This window comes from Panthera tigris, chromosome B3 (assembly GCF_018350195.1).
Source record: "Panthera tigris isolate Pti1 chromosome B3, P.tigris_Pti1_mat1.1, whole genome shotgun sequence".
NCBI classification, from domain to species: Eukaryota; Metazoa; Chordata; class Mammalia; order Carnivora; family Felidae; genus Panthera; species Panthera tigris.
The window spans coordinates 85,691,922-85,718,971 of record NC_056665.1 but is presented as its reverse complement, the minus strand read 5'-3'; the positions used below and the strand labels follow the sequence as shown (position 1 = coordinate 85,718,971).

The window sequence follows — 27,050 nt, the reverse complement described above, 5'->3', positions numbered from 1 at the left end:
CTAAGCATATTTCAACTGCTCCCTAGCCACATGTGACTAGTGATTTCCATTTTGGACAGTGCAAATTTAAGCCTTTATGGAATTTACTCAAACTATAGTGTAATTTTAATGGCCATTTTGTAGGTAGTTCCTATTTAGAAGAAACATGATAAAATAAAGATAATCTACTTTGATATGTCCACTAGAAACCAGCATAAATAAAATGCTTTTGTGCTGAACTGATTTCTAAGTGCACTTTTTCCCCTTATTTTAGTTATGCATGTGTGTGTGCTGGAAGGTTTGGGGGGTGGGGGTGCTGTGACTATATGATCAATCTATGACTTTAGAAAACAGATAGCCATCTCCCATTTTGAATCCCATCATGAAGTCCTACTTAATCTAAGCTTCTGCATATATCCCAATCATGAAATTGATGATGAGGGATATTGAAGAGTAGATAGTGTGGGTTTCCTATGGTATATGGCATGGTAATAACATTCCTTAGCAATATATTAAGTTGGAAAAATAACTATCCTACAATATTAACCTTCTTTCAGTTTATATAAAACATTCAACTTTAAGAAGAGTGAAAGAATATATTTTCTTCCATTTTGTCTTCTCCCAGGAGAGGAATGAGAGTACTTTCTAGTTCCTCTTTTCCTGAAATGGGAAAAAGGGTAAAACTGTTACAATATACTTACTCATATAGTAGGATACAATTTTGGAAAAAAAATCCTTAAAATGGAATGTTTGGATTCTGTACGTGGATATTCACAACATCTTTATAATGCTTTAAGTTAGGCACTTTATCAAAACTGCTTGTGTAAGGCACTTTTCACATTGAGTGGAAGTGTTGAGATGTTTGGTATATAATAATTTCTGATTACATTGTGTGCTTATGTAGCATCTTTTGCCGGATACTAATGACAATAAAAAGAATGTGAATGATACCCCCCCCCAAAAAAAAAAAAGTCAAAGAGAAAATTGATTAGTTCTTTGGATGCGAATATTGTATGACATACCCATGGCATATCCAGGTTGGTACAAAGATGTTTCTCCCCCTAAAAAATAACATGGCAAAAGCACTAATCTGTGATTATTTCTACTTTTTGTCCTATTTTGTTTTTATGAACATTTCCATTTTGAAATCTAAAGACTCGAATTCTAAATGGTATAGTAGGAACACACGCTGTTCACAATACACAATCCTGTAGAAAGCAATAATGTGCTCTTTCAGTTCTAAGGTAATCCACTGGGTGGGGGGGAATACAATAGCAGATGGTGGCAATTATATAGTTGAATAGGAGTGGGAAAAAAAAGGGGATATTTTACCAGAAGATTTGAAGATGTATTATTTGTAGATGTGTTTTGAGATACCTGAAAACTTCCTCTTTCTCCGCAAGTTGCCATTACTTACAGGCTCAAAGGGGTGGGCTTGAGGCCATGCTTGCACAATAACTCCATCCCGTGGACATGGCTAAGACAGCCCGTGGTAGACAGCTGACGCCTTCAAGAATTTTAACTAGGATATGGTTTTGCAGTGAGAGAACCAACAGGAAAGAGGTAGTTCTCTCAAATTAGGACAATTTGAAGAGGGTTTATAAATGGATTCACAACAAAAGTGTGGGCAGGGTATAAAGAAATTACATGGAAGAGTTCAGGATCCTGAGGCTACCAGCAGCAGGAGGTAAAGCTGTCACTACCTCTAAGCTCAAAGGCATGCCTGAAGGGAAAGGTTACCCAAATTTGAAAGATGAAAGTCGTGAAGAGAGGGCTTCTTGAGCGGGGCAGTGAACTTCTGTTGACAGAGACAAGGCTGAAGAAACCTCACAGGAAGGAACCAGACAAATAAATATCCCAAATTCATCTTCCTCCCTTCCTCCTGTCACCTGTCAGGGCTTCTCATTGACCAAATCCAACTGGAAGGCAGAGAACATAGGGTTTATTTGATGTAATCAATTCAGATCACCTCTCAGGTCAACAAACAGGGTGGAAAAGGATGGGGAGTGTGTTTGGAGGAGCAAATGAAAGGTATTTGCCTCACATAGTGGCAGAAAGGAGTTACTGGTGGGCACTAGGTTTGTGTCGTATTACACTATGGCTGGGTAGCTATATCAAAGTCAGTGCATCTGTAGGGGAGCAGGAAGCATGAATAACCAGAAAGAACTGGTCTACAGAGAGAGGCAAAGACATAGTACAGTGTTGGTCCTTGGCTCAGTTAAGGCAAATCTAGGTACAATAACAAATAAACCCCTAAATGTCAGTATTTATCCCAATAAAGTATACTGATACAATAGTTCAATGTGAGTATTACCAAATGGTAGAAGGTGTTCCTCAGTGTGTGATACAGGGATACAGTCTCCTTCCATCTTGTGACTATACACCCACTAAAGCTTTGGAGTCCTCTGCTTGCTTCTTGCAGGTGATGCAGATTTGATATCATGTGTAACTAGTGTTGATATAAAATGTATCTTGCAAAGTACATTGCAGGTGAAACAGGAGAGAGAATGAAGAAACCCCACTCATTATTTAAAAATCTCAATCTGGAAGTGACACATCGCTTCACTTGGATTCCACTAAAAAAGAACTAGTCACATGATCTACACCTGGATGTACTGGGGGCTGGGGATGTACTTACTATCTGACTGTGTAGGCATTTCTCCAAATCAACTTCACACAATGAAAAAAGGAGCAGGAGATTTTAGTGTACTGCTTATCGCTTCTGCCACAGTCCCTGATGGATTCCCCTGTTCCAGTCCCAGTTCCCAGGAGACCTCATTATACTTCCTTGTCACACATGGTCTCTGTAATAACCACTTCCTCCCTCATGTGAGTTACCTTGAGACATGGCAGCCCCTAGCAACCAAAGCCCTTGGCGAAGCCATGTTCATTTAGGATAGTTATTGCAACATAATAAGAAAGTCATCTGTTTATACCTTTAAATTTCTAGAATGTTTAAACTTGAGATTTTTAAGAAAATTGTCTTTATCTTATTTCTATCTAAAAGTGTAATGTCTTCACTTGTGTATTTGTTTACCTGTGGGAAATTTTTGTCTTCAGTCATACAAACGTTCAGACATTGTACAGCTTTGTAATTCTCTTGATAGTTAGCCGAAACTGAATCTGACACAAGTAATATTACTAAAAATATGTACACGCTTGAACCAGTCTTCATTTTGCAAAAAGTTCTCTTGGCATCACATTTAAAGTTGTGAATATACTGACTTCACCATTGAAAATACTCATTTCTCCCCTTCCTTTATTCCAAAAGTTGTCTACATTCAAGGGAATGAAAAAAAAAGCAGGAATACCTGCCAACTATTCTATAAATTATATCAAGATTTTTTTAATAGACATTTCAAAGTATGGAATTGCAGCTGTCTTGTGATTTCTGCCAGAATTTGACCTAACACACATGAGTAAGAGTAGGCTTAGCAGTTCCAAAAGTATTTGTACTGGGAAGTAGAACCCTTTGCAGTGGTCCTTTCTCTTTCTTTCTGTCTTCTTTGCTTCCTTGCTTCTTTCCTTTCCTTTCCTTTCCTTTCCTTTCCTTTCCTTTCCTTTCCTTCCCTTTCCCTTTCCCTTTCCCTTTCCCTTTCCCTTTCCCTTTCCCTCTCCCTCTCCCTCTCCCTCTCCCTCTCCCTCTCCCTCTCCCTCTCCCTCTCCCTCTCCCTTTCCCTTTCCCTTTCTTTTCCTTTCTATAGTCCTTTCTCTTCTCTCCCCCAAAAGGTATAGTACAGTACCATCAGAGCCAACAGAAAACCACAGTGATTTGGTCAGAATTCTGAAAAATATAGGTTTTTTTAAAGGGATATTTTCCTCAAATTTTCAAACTAAACATGCATTTATGAGAATCTAAATAACAGACACCACATAGTTCATAATGCAAAAATGGAAAATGTACCAAAAAATAAAAAAGGGCATTTTGGGGGGAAGAAACAAACAGAAACCACAAAACAAATAAGGGAACAGAATGAAGAAGGAATAATTATGGCTGGCATCAGCTGTGCTTTGTGTCATCCTCATCTTCCTTGTCATCAGTTATAAATTAGTTCTTGTTCAGCTTCCAGGAGTGACAGGACTCTCTATTAAATGCACAGAGTAGAAGGATCCCGAAGGGATAGGAGCACATGGCAGCAAGGCTGTCTTCCCATGAGTGGGACAGACTGTACCTGCCTGAGCTGCTCCACTGGGCCTGACCACTGAGCCTAGGAAAGAGGAAAATGGAGGCTGCCTGCCCCCTTCCCTCCTCTCAGGACAGCCCATTCTCAGGGAAAGTTCAAACTCAGCCAGAGGCCACTTATCTCAGAACCTCAACTCTGGCACAGAGCTGAGAAACAAACCACTTACGGAAAATGGTCTCTGAACAGCCAAAATAGATGTTACAAAGGCCAGGCACTGGTGCTCATGAACTTGACTCATAGTATGACCCCTGCAGCCCTCACTAAGAGCCATGACCAAGCTGGGTTATCTCATCCTTCATTCACTGCTAGTCCTAGGTGGTGAGTTAAAGGTCACAGGAGGAATGCAGGAGAGAAAAGGAGGTGGAGGAGATGGAAGCAGGAAGAGTGTCGTCTTAGGGGCAGACACAGTGATGTGCAAGCAATGATTGCTCATCGCGTAGCAATAAGGGACAGAACAAAACCATACAGAGAAAACAAAGAACCAGAAATGCACTGTGAGGTCATTAGTGTAGGGACTGGCCTGCTCAAGCCTGGGAAGGCCTGAGCAGATCCCAGTGTAACAGCACAGAAGGATAATTCCCATTCAGAAGGCCCCCTCTGACACCAGGCGCTGTGAACATGCTACGGGAGGTTTCCTGAGTGCTATTCAAGGATGCAAGCAAGAATACGACAAATCTGGGAAGACTTACCCATTTTATGTTTTAATGCTACAGGTTTGTCTCCTATTAGAATGCAAACTTCTGTGACAGGGTCAGTGTCTGAGTTAACCAGTCTTAACATGTAAGTGTCCAGTACAGAGCAGGCGCTCAATAAACGTTAGGTGGCTTGAATTCTTGTTGTAAATTTCACCGTTCCAGAACACTTTTTGCTCTTCTATACTCAATGATAAGGTTTTACTTGTGGAGAAAAGAGCTAAAAGCCCCAATGTTTAAATTTAATCTTCATACTTAGAATTCATGATAACAAATGCAAGTGAGTAAAGTTTTATTGGACACAACCAGAACTCACCCTAGAAAAAGTTTGCACTTGATCTTAGCCAAAAGGCTGAGAAGCAATAACCCTAGCAAAAGTTTGAAGAAGGTTTAACTCTTAATGTGTTCAGTGTAGATTTCCCACTTAGGTCTCATTTGAAATGAATGCCTTGTGTTTAGTCTTTAACATTTTAAGGAACCTACATTAGCCAAGATACCCAATTAATCTGGATCTTAATTCATAGAGAGCTAGGGTGTTTTTTTTAAGATAATTGTTTTAAAATTCAAAGTTACATTTATGCAAAAGCTGCTAGTTGGAATAAGATCATCATTATATGAAATTAAATGACTGGATCTGTCTTGAAGTGCTTTGTTACCCACCAAACTATCCACCTGTAATTTGGCCAAAAACATTAGTTGTCTTTTATTAAATATTTGGTTAATTGGTGAAACACCGTTTCCTGTACAAGTTCTGTGGCCAACTTAGGCCTGCTCTTGGGTGGGAATAATTTAGGCATCTCTTCTGCTGCCAATGCTCTAAGTGATTTTTAATTATTTTTAACATGTTATTTGATGGTAATTATGAAACCACACCCTTCCACTGGGGCTCTCTTGAGCATGGGTTCGTGTCATAATGGAATTTTCAATGGAATATAGTTGAGCAAAAGAGAGAGAGCTAGAGAGAGAGATGAGAGAGGGTGGGGCTTAGGTGGAGAGAGATAGGAGAAGTTACAGAGTTAGTTGATATTGACCTTGACAGTGTTCTCCAGGCAGACAATAAGCTGTTAATCACTTGGGGGGAAAAAACTCATAGAATAGATGCTAAATAAGTATAGAAAGATTTTTTTTTTTTTTGGTCCAGAATATATCAATCGAGTTGTCTACAATGAGAGACCTGAAAGGAATCACATGATGTCTTGTTCTTCAAATAAGACTGCATCTGAATTCTTCCACAAAGATGTCTATCCCACCTCCCCCATGAGAGATCTCTCTCCACCCACAGTCTATACTCCTGACAATGAGGGATCAAATCACATTACCACAATCAGTTCATCTCTGAAACTGTTCTGGCTCTCCCTAAAACAGTTCATTCAGCGCTGAGTTTTTAATAGTTTTAGAGATAAACCTCAAAGTCAGTTGGGTGGCATGCAAGTAACTATTCCCTTTTTAACAAATGAAAAAAGCTTGAGTTTAGGGAACTAATTTTACCAGGCATTCTCTGAACTAGAGACAAAAATTTTCAAAACCGGTGAGAGATTTCAGGGAAACCTATTCCCTCTAGTCTGGTGCCTTTCTACCTCCAAGCTGATACTTTTTCTTTTACCCTTTTTCAAGTGATTTTTTACCCTACAAATGTAAGGAACCGTGAAACTGAGGAGCACCCTCAAATGAGATCACATATACAAAAATGCTCTCGGGGCGCCTGGGTGGCTCAGTCAGTTAGGCATCCGACTTCTGCTCAGGTTGTGATCTCACCGTTCGTGGCCTCGAGCCCCATGTCAGGCTCTGTGCTGACAGCTCAGAGTCTGGATCCTGCTTCGGACTCTGTGTCTCCTTCTCTTTTTCTGTCCCTCCCCCACTCACGCTGTGTCTCTTCTATCTGTCTCTCAAAAATAAACATTAAGAAAAATTTTTAAAAAACAATAAAATAAAAAAGTAATAAAAATGCTCTCAAAGTTGAAAGTGATTTACAAGTAAGCAGTATGATTACCACTTTTTTTTTTGTCATTCTGGGGTCCTATCCACCTATAAAATGCTTTTGAAAACTCTGTCCTCATTTGGAACCAATAACAACTGATCCAAATCTTTGTAACATATGAGGTCAATCTTGGTATAAAGTTAAAACTTCCCTTGAAATTTTCCTCAACTATGATAAGCATAAGCATGTTTTCTTCTTTACTAGCCAAGTTTATTATCTCCATTCCCCAAATTTCTTTCTAGCATAAGCATTTATGCTTATGAATACAAAGAAACCACCCACTCCCTTAATTGTTCTTTCTTTGACATTATTGAAAGACATCCTTCCTTATCAGTGCTAAATAAACCATAAAATAGGCACATTTGATCAGTTAAAATAAAATGGAATGGCATATTAGGTCTCTAGGGACTTTATATTCTCTGACATTCTCCCTCCCTGGGACCCCTGGCTTATGGTCTCTAGTGCATAATTAAGTTTATGTGAAGTGGCTCAGTTCCCAGGACAAGTAGGTTCTGGTAGATTTGACTGCTTTTGAATTCTCTGTCCTGGAAATCTTTTACCGTGGCTAGACACCAAGAACTTCCATCTCATCGTAAGCAACGAGCTGAGGTTCAACAGGTGAGAATGACGTCATGTGGTCCTCTGTCACCAGGCAGTAGGTGCTATGTGATGGACATTAGGAAAACCTGTCTACCCAAGGAGGTAGGTGGGGAGGCTTGGTGAAAGAAAGAACATAGCTAACTTTTTTTGGAGGGAGGAATCTAATTTTTTCAAACTATAATTATTTGAGGAATATGGAAAAACAATGATACTTATCAAGACTGGTAATTTTAGTATTTGATTGCTGAAGCTGATGTATCCCTCTCTACTCTCATTACCTTGTTAATGGGTTATTTTCCAACCTGTGATCCATCCTTCCCTCACTTCCCAAGTGTGATTTGATTTCATGCTAATTAACCACTGTAATGGCCAACCTACATCAGTGCACTTGGGAAAATGTAGGTAGGTGCATCTGGTCATTTGTTGACACTAAATGTGAAGTTTAATTGAATATATGCATACACACACATATGTATCTTCAAAGAGTGACAGCACTATATTATGATGTTATAAGCATAATTTTATAATATGACATGTATTTTACAAAGCAAAATACTGAAAGTCATGCTAGTCAGGCATTTGTTTAATTAAGACCAGTTTATGCTTGGAGCATTTTAATTATACAGCTAGGTCAATTAGCCTGTTTTATTGCTTGTGGTTTTACATTATTAGAGTTAAGCTGTAATCTCTAATGATCATTTGTCTCTGACTTGTTAACCAGCATATTGTCATGAAAATAAATTTCAGAATTATATTGTCAGTGTTCTTAGTTATTATCCCATAAGTAATATAAACAACTGGAAGAACATGTGCCAGATGGTAGAATCAACTGTCTTATCATGATTCCATTTTACAATGTCAAATTTTGCACGGATTCTAAATGCTAGGAAGACCATATGTCTTACAATTGTGTAAGATGCATAAAACTAGATCTATTTCATCACACTAATCAGGGACACATAGGTACATGTTTACTGTAACAAAACTTGTGGTTGGCAAAATGATGAAACCTTTATAGGATATTTAAGTGTGTGATTCAAGTGTGAATTGAAAAATGTACAGTCACAGAACATCAGACTTTAAATCTCCCTGGCTTGTGAAAGGAGACTGCAATTAGATGTGTCTAGGATCACAGGAAATTACTTAAAGTATAATCAGGCTATCTGGGTTGATCTGATATTTCAGAGAGATAATATTTTTGAGGCTCTGTTCAAAAGCATGTTCAAAATTACATGGCACAGAAGATTTCTCTTGCTTTTGTGGCCTTGCCAAGATGTGTTACCTTATCTGTAGTAATTATCGAGGCCTGACTGAGCACTCCAGGTTACATATTTCTTCAAATTATAAACTGTTTTATAATAACATAGAGAAATTTATTGGTGTCCTTTACAGTATCATAAACACTAAGCCAAAGCATAGCCCCGCCCACCTACACCTACTAAAGACATTCAGACTTTAAACAGGCAAAGGACATCTTAATTTTTACCAGGCATTTGTCTTTATTTCTTTTCTAAGGAGACTTTCTCAGAGCAATGACTGTGCAACATTCAGGAAAAATATCTTTCTTTTCCCTGAATTTTTAGAATAATTTGATAAGCAGCCAAATATGTAAGGGTACAGCTTTTGAACTTCGGTCGGTGGTCACTGCTCAGACAGAGCCAAACCCATGACCCTTGTGGATTTGTTAGCATTATTTTAGGGTGCTAATTGATGCCAGGCCTAGGTTGTGAACCCAGCAAGCAAAGGCAGTGCTTTAAATTGCAGGCGAACTTAGTTCCCAGAATCTTTAACACTTGTAGTCTGCCTTATTTTATAACTAACTACTAACATCTTGCCCTCCCTCCACTTGTTTGTTCTGTTCTAGAGGACAGGATCTGTGGCTTATTCATCTCTGTGTCTCTCATGCAGATGGGGATCTCAGGAAATGTTGAGGCAGAAATCTGTGTTTGGAACTGTAAACCACACCCTTCCGAACTGATTAAAGGACTCTTGAGCTCATCATTGCCAAGACAGTGCTATGAGGATTATTGTTATATTTAATCTAAAGTAAAACAGAATACCCATAGCTAACATTTTTTCGAGAAATGTTCAAAGAAAACTTTTCTCCCCAGCACTTGTTAAAGAAAACTGATGGAATCGTCTCTCAAATCAGTAGCCTCATCTCCCCACCATCTGATGTGGTCTTTCTGCAGGGATGACAAATGCAGAGACCCCATTCCCCTCCAGTTCAGTGCTTAGTCTTCTGTGGAAACTGGGTATTTCTTTTCTTGGGGCAGCCTCAGTGGAAGGTGATTTTTCAGAGTACAGGAAACAAATATACATGGTGGCAGTTTTTCTAAAGATGTGCTTCCTGGGGCCCTTTTCCCAAGGTTTGTAAGGTAGGTGTGTACACGTATACTTCAAAGCCTCAGACATGTCTTTGCATGTTCGGTGTGACTTTGGCCATGTTCAACCAACCAGTGAGAAAGCAAACATACTTCATAGGAGAAACATCTTATTTCTGTAAGATAGGCTAATTACAGTGAATTAAAATCTTTATTTAATCTTCCTACAGTTATCCTCTTAATGTGTTCTGTAATTGCAAACCTTTAGTCTTTTAATCTCTGGTTCATTAGTGGGTTTCTTAAGTGTTTATTAAGAAGCATGTGTAACATTCTGGTAATTACTAATAATCTTTGTTCATAGCACATTTGCAAAGATCTTGGCAGCGAGTTTCTTTAGATTCATCACCACTTATTATCAGTGTACAATTTTTATTAGCAGTCTCCCACCTCTATAAAATATGGAATTGGGGCTTTACACAAAATGAAATGTGTCTTCTTTCTTATGGCTAACAAACTCAGGTATAACTCTGTGTGTCACTGTCCCTTCAAAATCAAAGAGTCCTCTAATGTCTGCTCTCCCCATTATACTGCTGAGGAGAAAGGCAAAGAAGGATTAAACTACAAACCTCACTAGTTTTCACTGCTTATTGGTGGCTACACTCAATAAATTGTAACTGGTAGCTCCTGGTCTGTGGCTCAGTTCCCCAAAGGTCCTCACTTTTGACACTAAGTTGTCATTTTTACGTAACCTACAGCATAATGGTAGCATACATACAATTAATTCCACTCAGGAAAAATGTGCCACCCTGGGCTATCTTTGGTGGCGCAGGTACCCTGCATCCCCACTGGGAACAAGACAAACCTTTCTACCTCCTCTTGGATAGCTGAAATCTTTTTAAAGGGACAAGATCTGAGAGACAACATCTCACATTCAAAGCTACACTAAGGATAAATGGTGTGAATGCTTTTCTGAGAGTGGAGTTGAAGGGAGGAAGGTAGGAGAGAGCATAAGAATTCTATTGAACTGCAAAATCACCTGGAGATGATGCAAGAGCTAAACTTCACCTTCTGACAGCTTTGCTTGGGATTAATAGCAGTACCAAAGGGATGGCTTGGAATGGCTTCCACCCCCTCCCAAATCTCCATCAGCTCCCTATCCTAAAGCACTACAAATAATCGCAAGATGGAACTAAAAAGCAGAGAGTATGCTATGCACATATAGCTTCAGGACAAATGTCATCATCTGGCCCAGTCTGACTCTTTGCAACTCAACTTCCAGCCTTCATATAAATGCACTCTAAATTATATATACACGTACATATATACATATACGTGTGTCTGTATGTGTGTGTCCTGAAGCCTCCACACCCCAGTATAGATACCATCAGGCATCAGTATTTTTTTAAGATGATAGATAGAAAATTAATTCGCAGATGAAGGCACTGCATAGATTTGAGATTTTGAGATTTTCAAACAATCTGATCCTACAGCCTTTAAGGGAGCAAAGCCATTTTATTTCTCACAGACATATCTTTTTTATGGCCACAAGTTAAGAAGAGCTCAGACAAGCCGAGTGCCTAAACTGGCATTTCTCACTGTGCTAAGAATCAACAACAGGCTAGTTTGAAATTTGGTATCACTGGCTAAGCACACAACTAAGCCAGTGGGAAATCCTGCAGTAATGGTTCTCCAGTTTAGAGAAAAATAAATATTTTAGTGAGTGAGAACATTCTCCAGCTTTTAAAAATATGTTGTACATTTGTTTTCGAATGTTGAGCCGCCCTTCCTTGAGCTGGTGGTTACCACAGAAACCCACTTCATGTTTATGGCATGGTCGATGACAGGGCTGTTCCCTCCATTTGTAGGACTATGAAGTACTGTGCTCCCTGGCACCACAGCAGATAGGATTGCTGGCTCCTGGACAATGAGGCATACGTAGGGTTTGCGCCACATGCCTTTCTGTGTGTTTCATCCTGACTGGATGTTAGGCACTGAATACTTCTCAAGTGTTCCTCCACTGTCCAATTTGCCAGTTTGGCAGCAAGTTTTCATTCTAATAAGAGAAGTTTCTCAGATGGAGATTCCAGATGTGTCCAGGCTGCTTTTATTAGGACAATGGAAAGGTCCAACCTTTTCTTCTAAATACAATCAAGGGTAGTGTGGCTTGGCCTTTGTAATTTTACAGAGTTGTATTATGTAACTGGAAAATTGTCTCCCCGGGCATAGAGAGAATTTGTTAGAACAGAATGCAGTTTGGAATAATGCTGATGTAAAGTTTCAATCCAAGAGAGCAACCTTTTAAGTTGCTGAAACACAGTAAAGGGGAAGAAGGAAGTTGCTGTTTTACATGATTGACCAAAATGCACTATAATTGTATCAACTTGAAACAGATTCCTTAGAAGAACTGATAACTCTGTGATCCGAATAAGTCATGTGTAGTAGAACTAAATACTGCATGCACTTTCTCTGCAAAGTGTAGACACGCCATATTTGAGATGTGCAGCAAAAGAGACAGCCGTGCTTGCCTGTTTAATGGGACTCCAGCTCCTTTAGCATAGTAAAGAATGGCGGTGGCTTTACTGAGGAATTAGTATTTACCATACCTGCTCATCCTTTTGCACTGCCTTACAACACTCCTTGTAGACCCTTCTCGTGTAATGTTACTTTGATGTCACCACTCCTGTTTGTAATTAACACAGCGTCACTCATCAGTCAGCTTCTAAGTGGAACACTCCTTACAGATTCCACTAACTGTTCTTGTTGCCTGTTCTAAAGTGGGTGGGGAAAATTTAATCACAGATATTTAGCCCAAAGATAGCCTTCCCATTTTCCCTCTTCTCTCCAATGTCTCTACATAGTGCTATTTTCTGTCAGCTACAGTCCACCTAGACTGTAGCTAGACAGGAGATCACCTCCAAAAAGAGTAGTAGTATTTATTCAATGCCAGTAAAACTCCTTTGCTGACATTGGATATCCCAAAATACTGTTGTTACTTGCATATTGTAATCATATGTTTGCACAGCTCCTTCACCTAAGTATAAGCTTCTAAAGGGAAGGATTGTGTCTTATTTCTGTATAATGCCCCAAATAGTGGAATACTAATACATGCGAAGTGTTCAAAAACTCTAATTAACTGCATGAATGGCAGATTAGAAATATTATCTATGAAGAAATATTATCTATTCAGATTCTATGAAAAGGAAGAAGTTACAGCTAGCAAGTAAAGTGCCTAGATTTCCAAGAGCAAAGTTAGATAACTAGTTAATTATGAAATAGCAGCACTCTGGATTCATCTTGGTATAAGCTGACAGAAGATCTTCTTCGATGTTACCCAAGCACACAGACATCGTAGACAAAGCTAATGTCTCTAACTCCAGCAGTGAAAGAGGGGCTAAGGTCATTAGTATGCACTTGCTTTGGTCCCTCTGCTGACTCATTTATAGTCCCTTCTAGAACTGGGGTCACATAACTGTGAGATGGCCATGCAGAGTTAACTGAAGTACTCAGCTGAGGAGCAGGAAGAGGTCAAATGGTCTATATTAGGCTTTGACTTTATCTCATAAATTTCCTCCCCCAACACACTCAGGTCGCCACCCACCCTGAGCAACTGAATGCCCCAGCAGAGTCCTGTACCACCTGTCCTGAAGGAAATGTGGAAGGTTGCCATGGTGGGGGATCTCTTCCTTCACTTCTCTTAAAAGGACAACTTTCCCTCACTGGCCTTTGTTTCATTTCCCCACCTGGAATGCTTTCTCATGCTTACTCTTTTTGCCTCTGAATCCTATAGGACCAGCTCAAATCCCTTCTCCTTCCTGAAATCCTTCCTGCCCTCTGCAGAAAGCTGTACTTTCTCCCTCTGATGAACACCTGGGCAATTTGGTGCAGATGCTATTTGACATTATGGATATTTTTCTTTATCTTATAAGTCATTTTTCTCCTTCATTTATTTATTATGCCCTTTACAGTGAGGATAATGCCCTGAGTTTTTATAAAACTTGTAGATCTTATTTCATATGACAATTATTTTAAAAAATACTTGGTAATTTGGGGGGGAAAGCATCTAGAAGGGAATTTCATAGAGGTAAATGAATTTAATGAAAATTATTACAGGTAGTATGAGAAAATCTATGAACATGTAATACTATTATAATATATAAAACTATTCTAAATTATTTTCTTTAAAGAACAGTTAGAGAAGAAAAGTGGCTTTCCCAACTAGGACATAAGAAAATGTTTCATACTCAGCCATGAATATAGGTTACAAATATGCAAATGGAGAGATGGAGATTCTTTTTCACACTAGAATCAGCATCGTGTTTTGGAAATCACTCTCTATGTTATTTGTATTTGTAGTATAAACAAATTTTATGCAAAGTTATTTGTTGTGTAAGTGTACATATATTTTTCTTATTGTACTATTTTGTGTTTAGGTTTAATTCATTTGTATCCAGAGTACCAAGTTATCTCATCTATGTGCAGTAGTCCAGAAATATCAAACATGGTCCACCTACGTGACCATCAAATCATGTTCTTGATTATAGACAGAACCACTTACTGAACATTCTGGGTCAGTGGTTATGCACACACCAAATGTACCTCTAGACCCAGAATAGTTTAAATGAGTTGGCTGTATTGATCCATGAGCTTCTGACGAGCTCAATACAATTCAAATTTTAGAGATATAATTCTTGTCTAAAAACGAACCTTCTTGGGGTGCCTGGATGGCTCAGTCAGTTGAGCGTCCGACTCTTGATTTTGGCTCAGGTCGTGATCCCAAGGTCATGGGATCGCATGAAACCTGCTTAAGATTCTCTCCCTTGCTCACACACACATTCTCTCTCTCTCAAAAAAAATTTTTGTTTAAATTAAGAATTAAAAATTTTAACCTTCTAAAAATGATCACGTTAATAGAGGTGTAAATTTGACAAACAAAACCATCATGAATATTAAGGACATTGTTGAATTTTGGCAATAGTAGAATATTGCTTTATGGGTTGAAGAGGACCAAGAAGGAGTCATGTCGAATGTATCATAAAACACACACACACATACACATTTATTTAAAGAGAAAAAGGATTACTCAACAAGCTTACCCCTTTCTTCACATTTCTGTTGCCTCCATTCATATTCTGGCATTATTATCTTCACCTAGATTATCCTATTGCCTTCATGGTTGTTCTGCCCTCCATACTGCCATTCCAATCCACCCAATCAGGCAGTAAATATTTCTGTAGGTATTTGTATGTGGTCTGCTGGGAGAACTCTACTGGACTACTCAACTTCCTCCATCTCAGAATGGCTACCCTCCCGCATGATTATATTCAGCAACTCTCCGCTCTCCAAATCAAATGTAATCTAGCCTCACTTTCCAGTCTTATAATAGATTCATTCCTTTCCTATGCCCAGCTGTTTCAATCAAAGTGAAATATTCACTCTTTTCTGTGATATATGTATCCGTTTTCAGCCTAATTCCCTGTGGCCTAGAGCCATAAAATACATTATTCTTAGAGGTAGCATCATAAATCCAACAATCTCAAAAAAGTATCTCAAAGTAGACAATATAAGATGTGTTTTTGAGAAGTTCTTTTAAAATTTTTTGATAAAATTATGGAAGGAAGAGCAGAAAGGCCTTAACTAAGAATTGGGACAAGGAAGGTAAACACCAGGTGAGAGCAGACTAAAGAAACTCAAAAATGGAGAACTGGGGTATAGAGAAATGAGAGTACTTGTCATAAATCTCTTTAAAAACAAACCCCAGAGTAGCATACAAAATAAATAAGTTAAGACCCTGACACTGGGAAACTTCCATAGGTTGAAGGTTAGAGTCCTGAGATGCATGATCATAACCGAAAAGAAGAAAAAACCAGAATTTAGCTTTCTAAAATGGAATACATTTTTATCGAGCACCAACTATATACAGACCATATATGAAGGGTTCAGGTAGCCTGAAAGTAAAGACTAACTCTGCTCCATCATGAAGTAGAATTAGTGATTGTAAACTGTATCACAATACAAATTCATTCTCTTCCCCTAAGCACAGGTTCCTGTCTGCCAGAATGAATTTCAAATTCACAATCAGGATCCAAGTTAGGCCATATTAGCGGCTCTGTATTTAAACTTTTTATTAAATTACCATCAAGGGGGTACTAATTAAGATAAGAAATACAGCTACTTATTTATTTCATATGCACCTTCAGATTTCTGAATTATACATTAAACAATCTATGACATCTGTGTTTGCTTTTCACAAAAGAAAAAGGCATAAATGCCTCAGGGTGCATCTGCCTGGCTAAGAAACAGATAAAAAAACTCTATAGTTTCTATTAAAATACAGAGAAATAGAATTTTAAAGGCTACAAAAATAAGGTATGGATTATATGAGGCAAATAAATCAATAAAATCGATAGCAAAAACCAGAATATTTTAGATTAACCTGAAAAGGCTGAGTTTCCTAAGACTTTGAAAAATGAGGGAAGTCATTTGGCAATTCCTTAACTTCGATTTTTTGTTTGATTTTGTTTCTAGGTTCCAGATTCAGAGATGTGCAACTGATCCAAACAGTTATAAAAGCTTGGGAGACAGTTTTCGAACAATTTTCCGAATAGAAGGGTAAGTACAGTTCTTCATGTATGGACTTTATGTTGATATAGACATTTAACATATTACTACATGTTTTTTTCATTTTTAATGTTTCATTTTCCTAGTGTTATTAGGGGAAAATATTTAAAAGGGTGCCTTCCCACATTTTTTTTAGTTTTTCCTGATAATACAATTGAAAACTAAATATGTATACCATAAGAACTACCACAAAAATGATATTAATATTCAATTTGCTGACTAGAAGACAATTTCTATTTTGTGCCATTAAGATTTTTTTCAAATTCTCATAACAGCACCTATCTAAATGTAATAGTTCTTTATTTTGATTCTTGAATATAGTGCCCAAATGTGTTCCTTATTTGCATTGCAGCTTATGAATATTCAATCAAAACAGAACTGTGTCAAAAGTTGATGTGTCACATTTGTTATTCTGTCTACTAGACGATCAGTTAAAGAGTATTTTTTTTACATAGATGCCTGGGTGGCTCAGTCGGTTTAGCGTCTGACTCTTGATTTCATCTCAGGTCATGATCTCACAGTTTGAGGGTTCAAGCCCCGTGTTGGACTCTGCATTGACAGTGTGGAGCCTGCTTGAGCTTCTCTCTCTCTCAATATCTCCCTCTCTCTCTCTCTCTCTCTCTCTCTCTCTCTCTCTCTTTGCCCCTCTCCTGCTTCCTCTCTCTCTCTCACAAAAGAAATAAGTAAACTTTAAAAAAAGAATCTAATAGGTGAAAAATAAATTGTCTATAAGCATTCTTTTGATTATAACTGGGATTGAGCATGCTTTTATACCATTAAATGTCATTTCTTTTATGAATTGCTTATTTATATTCTTGTCCATTTCTCTTAAGTTAGAGTTTTTATTGATTGGTAGGAGCTCCGTATATATTATAGGTACTAATTCTTTAACAATGACATAGATTGCAAATATTTTCCCCAGCTTGTCATTTGTCTTAGAGCTACAATGTCTTACACCTTTCAGAACTTTGCGATTTTTGAAGATTGTGGTTTTGTGATTATATCTATCTTGTTCTTTGTGATATCTGACCCTATTGTCACATTAGAAAAAAGGATATTTTAGCCCCAAGATTATAAACATTTTCTTCTGGTATGTTTGACATTTAAGTCATTAATCCGTCTGAGAATTGTTTTTTTAATGTGCTGTGTGGCATATAGAAATTAAATTTTATTTTCAAATGGCTAGTCAATTGTCCAAACACCACGTGTTGAAAAATCCATCTGTTACTCCCTCGTTGGAAATGCTATCTTTTTTGTGTATTAAACGTCCACGTATACATCATCTAAATTTTCTATTCTCTTTCTCCATTTCTTATTCTGTTTCATCAGTTTATCTATCTCTCTGCCAGCATTATACTGTTTTAATTATTTTAATTTTGGAGTATTTGGTTAATATATAAAAATATGCCCTGCAGTATAAAGTCTAAACTTATCATGGTACAGAGCCCTTCCTAGTATGGCCCTAGCATAGCCTAGTATGGCCCTCCTTTTCTCTAGGCTCGTTCCCCATTCACAGATCTGCTCTAAAAACAGCCAGCCTGCTCACATTCTCATAGCTTTGCATGCTAGTCTTTATCTTATTCCTGCAGGACCAACCCCCTCATCCACACAAGAAACTATCCTCCTCATTCAAGAGTGCCCTCACATTTCTCCCCCTCTGACCATCTTTTCTCTACCACACGCTTTCTTTACCAATCACTCTTATATGCTATACAAAATATAGCATGCACCTGTCTAATTTATTATGGCTGTTTTCTGTCTATCTCCTTTCTCTTGCCCTAAGGGCAATTTCTCATTTAGCTTTGTATCCCCTGTGCCTGTGTTTAGCACTGAGTAAAGATAGTAAGTGCATGTTAAATGAATAAATGTCATCAGATCAAAATCGTAATGATGCAAAATGAAACAGAGATGATAATTCTTGCTATTGACTACCCCTTCTGAAGTTATGATAAGATCTCGATACCTGATTAAATATCTTTAGAAGATCTAGTGACAAAGAAGCAGCAAATTCTTGCTATTATTACTGTGGTGATGTGGTACCTAAGTGCTGCGCGTTGGTAATATACGTGCATTTATGACAGTTGGGATCAAACTCATGCTCAGTTTACCCAAAATATACATAAAGTTAAACAAATCATAGTGTATTATATAGTCAATAGCAGTGTTCCTTCCCAGTTAGAGAGTAGTAGCAGCATTGCCAAGTTCTGTAAGCTGTAACAGATATCTCTGAATTAGATGTGGGAGTTCCTTAGCCAGGCTCTTTATTTCATGTGTGTTAGGAAAAATTTGATGTTTCTGCTTTGATATCAAGTAATACAACAAACATACAGCATGTGTGGTCCTTGCATAGTAAAATTGGCCTTTTCCTAGACTGTATGTATAATTGTTTCTAGAGCAAATTGACATACTTTCTGTAATGCCTTTAGATCTAGGCATGTTATTAGCCAAAAGCCAGAGACCTCTCGTCTTAGAGATGTGAATATTTGTTAAAACACAAAAGAAAAAGCTGCCTGTTATTTTTGATACAGAGCAAGAACATTTCATAGAGTTAAGTTAAAAAAAGAAAAGAAAACCTTTTAATGCATGTTGTGTTGATTTTTTTTTCCTAGTGAAAGCAGTTCCTTTTGATTTTCTTATTTAGCTTTTAGAGTACACTCTGCTTTCAAAGATGTTTTTCTCACTCAGGTGCCTACAGCCCCATTCGGTCTGTGGCTGTAGAGATACAACACAAGTCAATTTGACTATTAGCATAGGTAAGACAGTTCATCTCTCCTGGTTTTTCCTATATCCTCCAAGTTAAAGGTTTTGAAAAGTATTCCTTTTCTGTTGTTTAAGAACATTAAAGTCTGATAATATACTTGATGTCTGCACAGATCTCCCATTTTCCTCTCTGCTGTAAGAAAGTGAAGTGATACTCATCACCATTCTTAGAGATGAAGCTCCCTATTTCTCTGCCCAGAATTCATGTTTCCAAGAGACATTGGCTCAAATACATGGGTCCAAATCCCTTTACCATTTCTAAGATTCTTTTAAGAACTAAAAACATAGATATATTGTACTTTAATGAAACACATGGTTTTTCAACCCAGCTTTGCCCAAAAAAAGGCCTTCCAAATTCTGGGCAAGAACTTCTTAGTTTTAGCTAATGGAGAAGAAAGAACTCACGGGGAAGAACTTTGTCACTGTTGAGAGTACCTCCATCGTCACCATGATTCTTCTTCTTTTTAAGGTTTGGCAAAAATAAACTCATAGGTCCATCTCCTGAAATAGTGAGCCCAGAAGACATAGTTAGCCTAGCTGATGAGGCGCCTTTAAAACCAATTAGTGTTGTTTTATAAATTCTCCTGGGAAACAGCAGCTGGTGTCTCCATTTACCGTGTGTTCTTGCATCACATCTTACTTCCTTCTGCTTCAGGGTATCTCCTGAAAGCTTTTCTAGTCTCTTTTGTACCTGTCATTCCTTTAAAGAAAGTGATTGAGATGCGCACAGATGGGCGAGAGGATTATAAATTATGCTAATGTAAAACCAGGACTGCCTGTCTCTCCCTCTTCCTCTTCTGTAAGCTCCTAGTGGCCATTCTTCCTGAAATAAAGAGGAAAAAGAATTAAACAGAACTTAAGATATCCTGGTGACATAGGTAAAGAAAGACGTGAAACTGATATTTGTTTCTTCAGTGTAACAGACACGATGCTAGGGACTTTTCAAACCTTATATTGAACACAGCACTATTCTCAACACAAGACAGCATTATGTCTGTATTTTGTATGAGGTGCCTGAAGATCAGAGAAGTTAAATAACTTGCCCAAAGTCACACAGATACTAGCAGCATGTCATGGTTTTTCCATTGTCTTACATCACCTTTTACTAAATACAAATTTTGTTATTTATTAAATGAAAAGAAGGCAATGTGAAATGAGTGGCTATAAACCCCTGATTTTTAAGTAACTCTTCTACAACTTTCAGTATTCCTACCCCCAAAATCACGTAGCAATTTAAAGCAGCTTTTCTCTCTTCCTTCAGGTAAAGTACAAAAACTCTGAGAGACCATATATGCTCAGTGAACTGAATCTTGTCAGTTCAGAGACAGCACCACAAACCTCTGATAACTCAAGACTCTTAATCCAGTTATTGTCCCATCCCTCACAGACGGCTCCATATCTGATAAGTTCATGGTTTCCCGTCGGCTCTCATCCTGCATGTTCCTCAGTTTTCTTCTGAGAAAAATTCATGCACGTTGGTTTGCCCAAGGCAAATAACTAGGAAACAACTAGGTCGGATTAAACTTAGTTTCAAATGAGAAACATGTTGATTGCTGGTGCCTTCAGAAATATGGTATTCTTCAGAAAGTATTACTGTAGAAAATATGTGGTTGCGTTTGGGGGGTATTTGAACTGTGTTTTGCTTCACGATTTGTTTTCTGTAACCACTGATGCTGCCCCAAGTATCATCTTACAATCAGACCACTTGGTGATTATAATATTTTCTAGTTAAATGACATTTAAGGCCTCGTTTTATGAGCTCCAGCATAATTGGCTAATTTGGTAAACTCCAGATGTGTGAGATAATGTGCCACTCGTTTAAGGGCCTTTCAGACGGCATAAATGGCACAGCCCCAGGAGGTATAATCACTCCCTCTTGTTTTCATTAAGGGGAATGAGTGGCTTGTGACACAAAGGAAGGGGGACGTCTGCAATTCAACATCAACAACAACCTGGCAAGATTTGGACATTTCCTTTTTACAGGTGGACTGACTCCAAGATCTTTACCTTAATTTGGTGTCTTAGTGGGTCTACTTTTTAAAACATGATTTGCCTAATGTACCACAACCAGGTGATTTTCAAACACCATCTCTAAACAGAAAAGTTTACCCCTAGAGAAAACCTCTTGGGTAGCCCCTGGAAACCCCCTCACTGTCACATGGAAGTGTGGGAAAGTGTTGGACTTGAAGAGACAGTGGAGGCTAACTCTTCGCAGGAATCACAGTTATTGGAGCAGTCAGCATCCTCACCACCTAAGCCACATTCCAACTTCACAAGGCCCTGTAGTTGCTGCTGCTTTTTCTCTCTCCCCTCTACCCCACTTCTCATCCAACAGAAACCAGCTCATCTACCCAGTATTGCCAAGCCAGACTGGAGTGGGTGGTTCTTAACATCACTATTCCCTGGATCCTGAGGCTGTTTCCTCTTATCTGAGGGTCTTATATGTACACCCAGGAGTTCACATTACAAGTGAGTCACGGGTCACTGTACACTCACTGCTACTTAACCAGCGCAGAGTTTTCACTCACATGAATAATTGCAGACTGTTTCCCAGGCCCCTAAGCGCATAATCTGCAGTGCAAATCAATTGTGAGTAGATCATTGGGTATTGACTGAGTTTGCAAGCCTGGTGTACCATAGTGAGTTCATTCTTTGGTGGGTACCAGATGTGCACTGTGCCTTCTGTGTGAGTTTCCTGGTGTCTCGAGTACCTTCTCTGCTCCTTTCTGTCTTACCGAAGAGACCCTTCCTAGTACCCAGAGGACCTCCACTGAGTGCTCCCTTGTTTTTCAGCTTTCAGCTTTCCCTTGTCTCAGCTTTACGGAGATATAATTGACATATAACATTGTGAAGGTTAAGGTGTAATATGTGAGGAGTCGATATATACGTATGCATTGCATAATGATTACCACGATAGGGAGAGTTAACACATCCATCACCTCACATAATTACCATTCTTGTGTGTTTGGTGAGAACATTTATGATCTACTCTCTTAGCAACTTTCAAGTATGCGGTGCAGTATTATTAACTGTAGTCACCAATGCTGTCCATTGGTTCCCTGTTCCCTTGTTTTTCTGTGGTGATAAGGAGGAAAGCAGACAATCCCAGCTGCTCTTGCTTCCACACTACAGGATTCTGCCCTGACCTGCCTGGGCTTCTTAATGATGGCACAACAAGTGTCTTCCATCTAGCGAGGTAGGGAGGTGGGGGGAGAATAAGAAAAGAAATAACACAGTAGGTGAGAGTTTGGAGAATAAACTATAGCAAATCTTTCTGGCAGGTTTTACAAATGACCCAGTACCCAGGTCCTGATTATGGCACCCAGTAGATGGAAGCCATTTTCTTCTTCCAAATCTTCCCCAGTTTTGGAATGAGAAAAAAGAGATGATCTCGATTCAGGCATGGACCTATTCTGATTATTCCTGCATTATCTGTGTTCCTTTTAAAAATGGCTTATCAGTGCTTCCGTATGTTATACTCATAAAATTTTAGTCATAAAATGTACATTGCTCAGAACTTTAAACTCTTATTATTTAGCAATTCAAGGTTGAAAATGAAAGGATGTAGGGTAAAGAGAAAATATTACAGAAGAATATGTTGCAAAACACAGAAAGTTGAGCCATTGGTACCTTATGGGGCATTTCTGTTTTACCAGATTATTTTACACCACTGTGAAGGCAGATAGTTGCTGGTTTGAGCTGTATTCGTCTTTACAATCAGGGAGAGGATAATGAATTTCCAGAGTGCTCACATAGCAGCATCCCTGGGCTTCCATGTCCCAGAGCTCCGTCAGAGGCCTTTTGTTCTGCCCACAGGGTGACCTTTAGAATGGTTTCAGCTTCTAGATTTCCCTCCTGTCATCACCATAGATTGCTAGCTGACAGTCACACTCCAACTCCCCCAGCCGCTTGCTAACAATGCTTTCAGACTTAGTGCCTGGCCTTTGGCAAGGATTTAAGTGTTGCCAAAGAATAAGTGAAAACGTTTGCAGTGATGTCAGCTCGTCAGCAAGGCCTGATTAAGAGACCAAACACAGCCTCTCCCAGCTCACGGTGCTGACAAGAAGGAAAAGGAGGACCAGTTGTTTGGGTGGAAGTAGCTGTCTTTCGGGAACATTCGCGTCTCAATCCAGAGCCTGAGCAGATATTCCCCATGTTTTATAGAGTGTTAATGGGAGATGAGGGGATTCTATAGTCAATGGGAGATGTCCAAATGGAAATCTTTTCAAACCTTTATTTTAACTTCCTCTGATGATTTCTGATGAACTAGATGCATAGTCACCTTGGGAGAAAATGTCTTTACCAAAACCATAATCCTTTTTCTAGTGGTTGTTAAACTGAACATTTTCAGATGAGAATAAGAAAGAAAATCTCCTAAAACTTCTACCTTTGTCTGATTCTCTTATTATAGGAAATAACTTAGGCATAACTTGACATGACAAGGTTAAAGGAGTTAATATTTTATCATCCTCATTGATTTCAGCTAGTGTCTCTGATATCATAGAATTACATCTTTCTGTCTTCTATTAGGAAGTCTTCTCCCCTGGTCATATGAAAATTTGATCTCATTTTATTTTCCTTGGAAAGAAAAGGTTATATGGATTTTTAATATTTTAGAACACTGTTAAGAAGTTAAAAAATATTGATACATACAGACATGCCCGCATACATGTATTTAAACTAAGTTGAATTGCGTATAGTTTAGATTGCTACATTTTCTCTGTAAGTTCCGTGACTCGGATACCACTGGAGAGTGTATGTTAATTACGTTAAGTTTCTGTTCAGTTCCTGCTTGGGAATCTGTTTCGTCACCCAATTGCAATGCTCTTGTCGCTAGTTCGTGAAGTTTTTGTCTAGTCTCATGACTTGAGCTTTACCTTTCCTCCCAGTATTTCAGATGGTTTGAAACTAGAGGAAAGGAAAAGGTTCAGACACTCTTGCTATAGCAGTGATTATATTCAAAACCATTGTTACCATTTGACCCTTTACTGTTCGTGAAATGTGTCCACATGTCTTACCTCATTTGTTGCTCACAAGAACAAGGCAACAGGCAGGTGGGGAGTATGGTCTCTAGTTTTCTGGTAGGGAAACTGATAAGAATGATAAGGGACTTGCCCAGCATCCCATAGCTGCTGTTTGTTGGGGTGAGCTTTCATCCAAGATCTTCTGCATCCTGTATCATGCTCCCTATTCTGTCAATAACTTAATAGTGGTATTAGTAATAGCAGAAGCTACACCTCAGATTTATGCTGTCCCCATTATGGGTTCAAAACATTGTCACATATCTCATATCACTTTGCTGAATAGCGCCCAGAGGGGTGGGAAGTAGGAGAAGGTAGTATCTGCTATGGTTGATTACATTCTGCAAACCAGCAAACTTCAGCAGAAAGGAGGTTAGTGAGAGTCCCAGAATAATAGATTGGTTCCTAAGATCAGCACTCAAAGAAAACAAAGGTGTGCTTTTTCTTTAAATCACATCTTGAACAAATGCAATTGGACTGAAAATGTATTCTGAAGTGTGCCACCATCATCCCATGAGACCAAGATAGAGGTCCATAATCCTTTGGACAGAGCCCTGTTCAAAAGGAACTTAACTGAGATGTGCTTTAAGTGTAAAACACGTACCAGATTTTGAAAACTTTGTGTGTAAAAGGAATGTAAAGAATTTGTGTGTAAAAAAGAATGCAAAAGAATTACATGTGGAAATGATGTTTTGGATATGTTAAATAAATGTACCATCAAAATTAAAAAAAAAAAAAAAAACACACGGCATGAACTTAGTTATTTGACTTGTTAGTACCTTTGCCTAACTCAACTTGAATATTGGATAATAACCAGGAAAACCTCATGAAACCTGAGATAAGGCATTTAATCAAAGTTTCTTGGATGAATTATCAGATGGGGTGAAAATCACCTATGACTGCTATATATGTCAAAATATGTGGTCACCAAAATCTAAAGGAATATGACCAGCCATATTCAGTGGCCTTGTTCTCCTGCTGATAAACACTGTTCATAATGCTCTTTGGCCACAGTGAACTTGTAGGGAAACAAAGCCCTGGGTACCAGGAATTCTAATGTAGACACAGTCTCAGTGGCAACAAAAAAGGAGATAAAGTGTGAGATGAGTTTTGGAAACTACTAAGGAGAGTTTGTAATTTTCTGTTAGATGAATTAGTTCTTAGATTGCTTTGCATGAAGCTTTTCCTAAATTAGAAGAATCAAGAACCAAAATGAGAAAAAGGACATGGTCTGGTGTCCTTACCATTTTGTATCCTAACAGTTTTCAGTGAATAGGTCAACATGCATTTCAAAACTCAAATACTAAAATTCCCAGAAGTTGACACTATTTATAAAGGGACCAAAATTAAAAGAATATTTCAATGTAATCCATTCAGCAACAGGACATATCAATTACTAGAGATCTGGCTTCATGTGTGAAAAAATATATGTGTTAGATTCCAAAAATATTTCTTGACCACTTGTTCACTCCTTAATTCACATGGTCTGACTTCTGTCTACACCTGTATTTTCAAACTGCTCTCTCAGAAGTCACCATAGGACTCCTGTCCTTTTCTGTGGGATCTAAGACACGGATGATTGTAAGATGTGCTATCATTTTATGTATCGCTCTAAAGAGAAAATGCTGACAACTAAACTCCTTGGAGTGAATTGATGATGGATAGCGGTGTTGAGTGAGAAGGAGAAATTTTGAATGACTTTCTAGTCTTTCGTGTGAATGCCGATAGCCAAATTATGTCACCTGCACATTCATAAATCTTTGTTGATTTCCTGTTGATCCATGTGATAGGGTGCCACTAAGATGGCCCTACTGATCCCTGCCCCCTTGTATTTATGTCCTTGTATAATCCCCTCCTTTTAAGCAGAGATTAGGTTTATTGACTCTCTTGTAATGAAGAGAAAAAGGCAGAAATTATGAAATGTCACTTTTGAGATTAGTATATAAAAAACTGGCTTGCATCTAGTTAGACACTTCTTATTCTTCTTGCTCTTGTGGTTTCTTACATTTTTATTGCTTTGAAGTAAGCTCCACTATGGAGGAGCCCGTGTGGCAAGGAATTTAAGGTAGCTCGGGCCAATAACCAATGAGAAATTGAAGGCCTCTGTTTAACGACAACTTGGAACTGAATCCTACCCACAACCACCTGTGGGAACCAGACAAGACCTCAGGCCCAACTGATAGTTTGACTACAGTCCCATGAGAGACCTTGAGTCAGGGACACATACCTAAGCCATGCCTAGGTGCCTGATCCACAGAAATTGTGTGATGATAAAAAAAAATAACACAAACAAATCTGAAACCCTCAACGTGGTATTTATTTGGGACTCTCCATATCTGCTTTGAGTCTTCCAGCTTTGTCTTACCTAGTGTCATCACAAGCCTCTGTGTTCAAGCCCTTCTGGACCAATTATAACTCCTAAAACAATTTTCTGTGCTTTTCCTCATACACGTTCATCAGCCCAGAATGGCATTTTTTTCTTTTGTCCAGCTCTGGTAATTCTGGTCATCTATAAGTGCCCAGCTGGTATGCTACCTTTTCTTTAATGCCTTCTCTCATTATCCAAAATGGGAATAATTTTCTCTACCTGCTCTCTTATGGCACCTTCTTCAGAGTGTAAGAGACCTAGATTAGAACCCCACATGTGAATTTGGGAACCTTGGCAAATTACTTAATGTCATTGTACTTCTGTTTCTTTATTTGTTGCATGGAATACTAGTATCTACTATGTTGCCAGCACTTAGTTTAATAGATGATGTTTAAGTATGCACACAATAATTTTTAACTGATTTCATTACAATTAATTTATATTGTAGCTAATTATTTAAACTATTCACAGTTATTTAAATGTGTAGAGCTCTGATGAAATCTCTTTGGGGCTTCTAAAGTGTATC

The 27,050-nt window shown here is 38.4% G+C and overlaps 1 protein-coding gene across 1 annotated transcript in view; it reads left to right on the top strand.

Annotated features, from left to right (window-relative positions):
* SLC25A21 (solute carrier family 25 member 21) overlaps nucleotides 1-27,050 on the top strand; it is a 480,180-nt gene that overhangs the window by 331,681 nt on the left and 121,449 nt on the right. Inside the window, exon 3 of the mRNA XM_007073713.3 lies at nucleotides 16,283-16,366. Coding sequence (XP_007073775.1) covers nucleotides 16,283-16,366 — 84 coding nt within the window. The remainder of the gene's footprint in view (nucleotides 1-16,282; nucleotides 16,367-27,050) is intronic.